The sequence below is a fragment of the Petaurus breviceps genome, unplaced genomic scaffold (assembly GCF_028583685.1).
Source record: "Petaurus breviceps papuanus isolate PSGF00001 unplaced genomic scaffold, PetGlider_PUasm1.0 207, whole genome shotgun sequence".
NCBI classification, from domain to species: Eukaryota; Metazoa; Chordata; class Mammalia; order Diprotodontia; family Petauridae; genus Petaurus; species Petaurus breviceps.
The window spans coordinates 21,597,452-21,603,761 of NW_027185850.1; the positions used below are offsets into that span (position 1 = coordinate 21,597,452).

At 49.0% G+C, this 6,310-nt stretch overlaps 1 protein-coding gene across 1 annotated transcript in view; it reads right to left on the reverse strand.

The window, feature by feature from the left end:
* Window positions 1–5,886, reverse strand: part of LOC138164809 (maestro heat-like repeat-containing protein family member 7) — a 59,461-nt gene extending 53,575 nt beyond the window's left edge. The window contains 2 exon segments of the mRNA XM_069092744.1: window positions 131–210; window positions 4,602–5,886. Of these exon segments, the coding sequence (XP_068948845.1) occupies window positions 131–210; window positions 4,602–5,886 (1,365 nt within the window).
* Between the last annotated feature and the right edge of the window lie 424 nt (window positions 5,887–6,310).

The following is a 6,310-nucleotide window of genomic DNA, read 5'->3' on the forward strand; positions in this document are numbered from 1 at the left end:
CCCCTGTTCTCAGGCCCCTCCCAGCCCTGACATCCCCTGTTCTCAGGTCCCTCCCAGAATGTTCCTAGGGCCTAAGGTCAGTGGGGTCCCCGCCTCCCCAGCACCACAGACCCGCACAGAGCTCCCGCACCATTATCTTCTTTATCTGCTGTTTCTTTTCTTCGTCCAGCTCCGGCTCTTCTGGGTCTCTCTCTGTGGTAATCTTATTCTCTTCCTCCCAGAGGGCAAAAGGGAAAAGGCCACAGGGTGAGCTCCAGCTCTCCATGGGCTCAGAGATCTGGTATATATATACGGCAAAATGGCACCCTCTGCTCTCCAGCTGGTGACCAAGTTTGGACTTTGAGGGCAGCTGGGCCTTCCTCTGACCCGGGGAAGGGGTTGTCATGTTAAAGTGGCAAGATCACAGACTGGGGGTCTGAAAGCACCAGAGGAGTCATTTAGTCTGACCCCTTCATTTTATAAATGAGGAAACTGAGGCTCAGTTACCCCCTCACCAGAGGACTTGCTCCGGGTCACCCAAGCACTGAGAAGAGTTGGGATTCAGCTCAGGTCTCAACTGTCTGGGAGGAGGAGAGGGGGGGAGGAATAGATGGGGGGGGCAATCTCTAAGGAAGAACATTTGGAGAGGGGACACGTCTCAGGTAGATCAATGCCTAGACAGTGAGGCAGGGAGGTGGTATTTCCCAGGACTAGGACCCCTTCTCAAGGGGCCGACATCACCAGTGTTCAGAAATGGCAGGCGGTGGGGGGAGAGGAGCAGGGGAAGAACCGAAAAGGACCCAAGCTGGACCTCACACAGAATAGGCCTGAAAAAAAGTGAAAAGGGCCAGTTCTCCTCGCCTTTGTTTTCTGGTTGGATTTCTAGAAGTCTCTGGCTTTGCTGAGAGATTGCTCAGCCATTGGGGGAAACAGAGAAGAGACAAAAGCTGGAGAGAAAGAGAAAAGAAAGGGATGGAAGGACTGACCCTATGCCCAGAATGAGAAGGGATAGTGTTTCTCTCCTCCCATTCAAAATATGTCCCCCACTCCATCCATCAAAAATGCCCATTTTAAGCATCACAGAGAACCTTCTGGAGATGTGTATTCTAACTAGATCAAGGTCTTCTGTGGCCTGGGAGTTGTTTTACATTAGTTGACACAGTACCAGAGAAAAGTATGCCTGATTTATCCATTAGCTGTCACTATCACCCAAATAAAGCATGATTGGGTTTATTACCAGCAGTTCCACTTCAGAAAACACCCTTAACAAGGAAAAAACTAAGGGAAGCAGTAACTATTGACATTTCAAACTCAGTTGGGCCAGAGATTCTTGCTGGGAGTGGGGAGCGTGCTCTCTTCTTGGAGTAGAGTGGAAAATGACTCAGATTGGAGGAAAGAAAATGCTTGTGGTGTCATAGAACTGGCCTGGAAATGTGATTACATGGTTTGTCTTGTTTCTCTGTTCTTTCCAGATGGGAAATCTAGGAGCTGTAGTGTAGATCAAGGAGTTAGGGACTCCTAAGGAGGATCAGGGTGTTTGTTCTATACCACTGTGTCACTAGGCAAGTCGGTACAACCCTTCTTGTCAGAGAAGTTAGGATCCTCATTCCTCAGTTTCCACTATCTGCTTTCCAGGACTGACAAGAACGAAGTACTCAAGTAAATCTTAAAGCTTTGTAGAAATGTGGGCTGTTATTTCTTTATATCCCTGGCAGTTCTCCCTCTGGTAAAGCTAAGCAAGAGAGCTAAAACAAGCAGATAAATTCTTGAGCTGTGAAGAGAAAATAAAGAAATGACCCCAGGTGCAAAGAAGCTAGTTGCTTAGTAAAAACCCAAGCAGATAAAGTCAAGGTACCAGTTATAATGATGTGAACCTGGTATGGAATATTCTTATGACTTGCTGCCAGGATAAGACTTGGTGCCCTGATGGGGGAAGCCCTGTGCCTACAGTCTCAAGGTCTGAACCCTAGAGCTTGCCTGTATGGCCATGGGCAAATCACATTCCTTCACTGGGTCTTCAAAAGCAAAATATGAGAACACCAAAAGAAAGCAGACAACTGTGAATTGAAGACTAGTTTTCATGTGACTGCCTGCTATCCATTAATCCCCATACCTCATCAGAAATCATTCATTATTCCTCTGGGTTATAAGAAAGGTTCAGGATGTGCTCTGGTTGCTGATGAGTGGAAGTTTGGTGGAAATAAAATTTAGCCTGTAGATGTGCATGTGGGGAACATGTGTGACAAAAGCATATGTACGGTATGAAACTTGGCAGTTTGGTAACTCCTCACGTTGGGCAGCTAGGTGGCACAGTGGATAGAACACTGAATCTGAAAGCAGGAAGATCTGGGTTCAGATCTGTCCTCAGACTTACTAGCTGTATGACCCTGAGCAAGTCAATTAACTAAGTTTGCCTCAATTTCCTCATTTGTAAAATTAACTGGAGAAGGAAATGACGAACTGTTCAGTATCCTTTCCAAGAAAACCCAAATGGGATCATGAAGAGTTGGACATGACTGAAGCAACAACAAAAAGAAGTTTGGGGCACAAGTCTGGGTTTACAGGAACATGGAAGGAGTAGTTATCCCAGAGGCTGGCTCATTCTGCTGATCCTTTAAAAAGCTCTCAAGAACACATACAGCTCTGGTTTCTATGGAGGGATGCGAGAATTTGGGGCAGCAACATCATCTCTGGATTGGGGAGTATGAGGACAAACTGGCATTTTTAGATATCTGATTGTCACAGTCTCTAAGCCCCTAATGTTCTCAGTGTGATGAAAAAAATGTTCAAGCATAAACCAAGAGGCCCTGAGTTGGGAGTGCTATTTGTGGCGAGGGGGAAATATTGGTGAGTGTAAGTTTTTCTTGGGGAAGGAGGGTTGATGTGTGTCATTTACCGCTCTTCCAATGCAGCTATTGACAAACTCTGCCATCGACCAGCCCGTCTCTCTCTTTTTGTCCACAAGGTTTGTGTAACTGCCCTATGCTTTGCCAATGGGATCCCCCCTCATCTGCTAGTCCAGTAATGATCAGCAAAGAAATGAGGATAGTCTGGGGCAGCTAGGTGGTGCAGTGAATAGAGCACTGGCCCTGGAGTCAGGAGGACCTGAGTTCAAATCCGACCTCAGACACTTAACTAGCCGTGCGACCTTAGGCAAGTCACTTAACCCCAATTGCCCCTCCAGAAAAAAAAAAAAACACAAGAAAAAGAAATGAGGATAGTCTAGAATAATTGTTTTCAGTGACCCCATGTTGGCTCTCAGGGAACACTTTTCCTTTTCTAAATGCTCACATGAGGCCCCTTTTCATCAGCTATTCTGGAATAGCTGAGCCAATAAGATATTCCATGTTCACCAGTTCACAGTGGGCAGCTGTCTGTAGTCTTCCCTGTTGTTATTGTCTTGGGCCCCTTAGCCCTCTCCAGGCCCTGTCTTTGCTCCTCAAGCGTTCCCTGTAGCCATTTAGAACTCTGGACAGTGTGGATGACTGAGGCAGACCTGTGTTCGAATCCTGGCTCTGCCACTTGTTAGTCTTATGAGCCTGGGCAAGTCAACTCACCTAAGTCTCAGTTTCCTCATTTGTAAAATGGAAGTAAAAATAACACTAACCAAACAGGGTTTTTGTGAGAGTCAAATGTATGTAGAGCGCTCTTCAAACCTCAAAATGCCTTGTAGGTGCCTGCTCTTATTAATCTGAGCTTTCCCTATCCCTCCCTCCCTTCCCCTCTCTCTTTTCCTCCCTCCCTTCCTCTCTTCCTCCCTTCTTTCTCCTCTCTTTTCCTCCCTCCCTTCCTCTCTCCCTCCCTCCTTTCTCCTCTCTCTTTTCCTCCCTCCCTTCCTCTCTCCCTCCCTCCCTTCCCCTCTCTTTCTTCCTCCCTCCCTCCTTTCTCCTCTCTCTTTTCCTCCCTCCCTTCTTCCTCCCTCCCTCTCTTTCCCTCTCCTTCCCTTCTTCTCTCCCTCCCTCCCTTCCCCTCTCTCTTTACCTCCCTCCCTTCCTCTTTCTCTCCCTTCCCTCCCTTCCCCTCTCTCTCTTTTCCTCCTTCCCTTCTTCCTCTCTGCCTCTCTGTCTCTGTCCCCCCCTCCTCTCTCCCTGTCCTTCTTTCTTCCCCTCCCACTATAATGTGTTTAAAGGATTGGCATATCCATGAATTCATATTCCTGAGTTTGCTGCTCAGTACCCTAATCTTTGTCAGTCAGGGCAAAGATTTCAGGGCAGCAGGTACTGGAGGTAGGGAGTGGGGTAGGGTGGTGTGGACCCAGTGTTTTTGGTACCATTTCATGGATGAGGAAATTGAGGCCTTGAGAGAGAGAGATGTAGCTTGCATATGGCCTCAAAGAGATTTGATGGTAGAGCTAGGACTTGAATGTGGATCCCCTGACTCTCAGACCAGGTCTCCTTCCCATGAGCTCAGAGGAAAGAATATTGGATTCAGAGTCAGAGACCTAGCTTTGTCATTAACTTATTCCATGAGCTAGGCAAATTCCTCTTATTTCTCCGGGCCTCAGTTTACCCACATATAAGATCAGAGGGAAGGACTAGGTGACCCCTAAGGAACTTCCAATGGATCCAAAGCCTTGAGGCCCTGGTACAGAGATCTCAGTGCAAAGCCCTGGGTTTCCTTACCGTCAGGCATGTTCTGATAGGTGTAGAAGTCTTCAGAGGTAGACCTCTGGAGGGCTTGGAATGCCAAGTTGCTGCTATTCTCCATTTTCCTCTTGAGTTCTGCAGCCCTGCTGTTATACCCTGTGGGCATTCGGAAGTCCTCTAAATCTTCCTGGCTGCTGGTCAGGGTCACACAGGAAGTGTCTGTTAGGATGCAGCCTACATCGGCCCTCTTGTCCTGGCTGTCATCCACCACCAGGGACATGCAGGTGATGGGCGCAAGGGCCATAAGTGAGTTGGGTCTGGAAATGTTGGAGTCTGAAAGGGTTTTGTTGGCCAATGCAAAGTTAAAGGGTGCGTTGGAGTTGCCCATTCCCATGATCAAGGTCCTTCTGGAGCCTGGACTTGAGGGCGGGGGCAGGGTGGTACTCGAGCTGGATCTGGAGATGTTGCCTATCCCCAAACCCAGGGACCTCCCAGATCCAGGACTGGGGGTCATGTTGGATAAGGGCCACAGGGTTAAGTTGGAGCTTGGCATTGAGACGTTTTCCACGGCCAGGTTCCTTTGAAAGTTCGGACTCAGGGTTAAGCCAGAGGTCCTTGGGAGAGTGTTGGTAGAGTCAATCAGGGAGCCAGTGCCCAAATTCAGACTCAAGCCCTTTTCAGAAGTCAGGCTTGGGCTTGGGCTCACCTTGGCTGGCCTGATCTTGGGGGTGCCATTCGAGTTCAGGTCCGAGGCCCTGTGGGTGCTAGGACTTTTATTCTCAAGGAGGGTAGAAGTAAGAGTTGGTAGCAGGGGCATGTTGGAGCTGGGACCAGGCCTGTTGGCCTCTTGGCTTGGGGAAAGGCTCAGTTTGGGGGCTGGAGCAACTGTGAGAGTGGCACCAGGGCTGGAGGTCTGGTTGGACCCAGGATCATGGGAGTCATTTAAGCCTGACATGAGAACCAGAGAGGGTAACGGGGTAGAGAGGATAATGTAGCCAGAACTGGAGATGCCGTTTGACTCCATGCTGACGGCCTTGCTGGAGATGGGGATTCCAAACTTGGTGGAGGTCAGAGCGAAGGCCAGGTCTGAGTTATGCTGATTGCTGCTCTCTGGGCCTGGATTCTCAGAGTCATTCCCCATAGGAGTCGGAGCCAGGCCTACACTAGAGGCCAGACTGGGCATGTTGTCCACATTTGCAGCCAGGGTCTCCGGCCTGGGACCCAAGGATATGCCCAGGGCTGGGGAGAGGCCCACGTCTGGATTGGGGGTTATGTCCAGGCTCTTACTGAAGTCTGGGCTCCTGTCTGGATTCAGGTCCATGCCTGATGCCTGGGGCTCTAAAAGCTACTGTCCCCTTCTTCCTTCCAAAAGCCAACTGTTCAGCACTCTGCAGCTCCCCTGAGGAAGGGAAAGGTTAGACACTATGGGCATCCTGCCCTTCTGCACCAAAGAGGGTGAGGAAGGACACCTTGGGACAGAGATGCTAGTGGGGGGCCACAGGTACAGAATGAGGCATACCTCACCAGCTATGCCCGCAGCTATTTGTTTAAATGAACTTCCTTGTTACAAAATAGGTTCTACTTGGGTGAGGGGGGAGGTACTGAAGAGTTGTTGGGGAGTCACAGCAACCAAGAGAAAAGAACGTCCATATGGCATTCATTTTTTTAAAAAAAAAGATTATGCAGATGCCTCACAAACAGGTACAGTATTTCCAACTAGCTCAGAGAAGAGGCTGGAAAAGCAG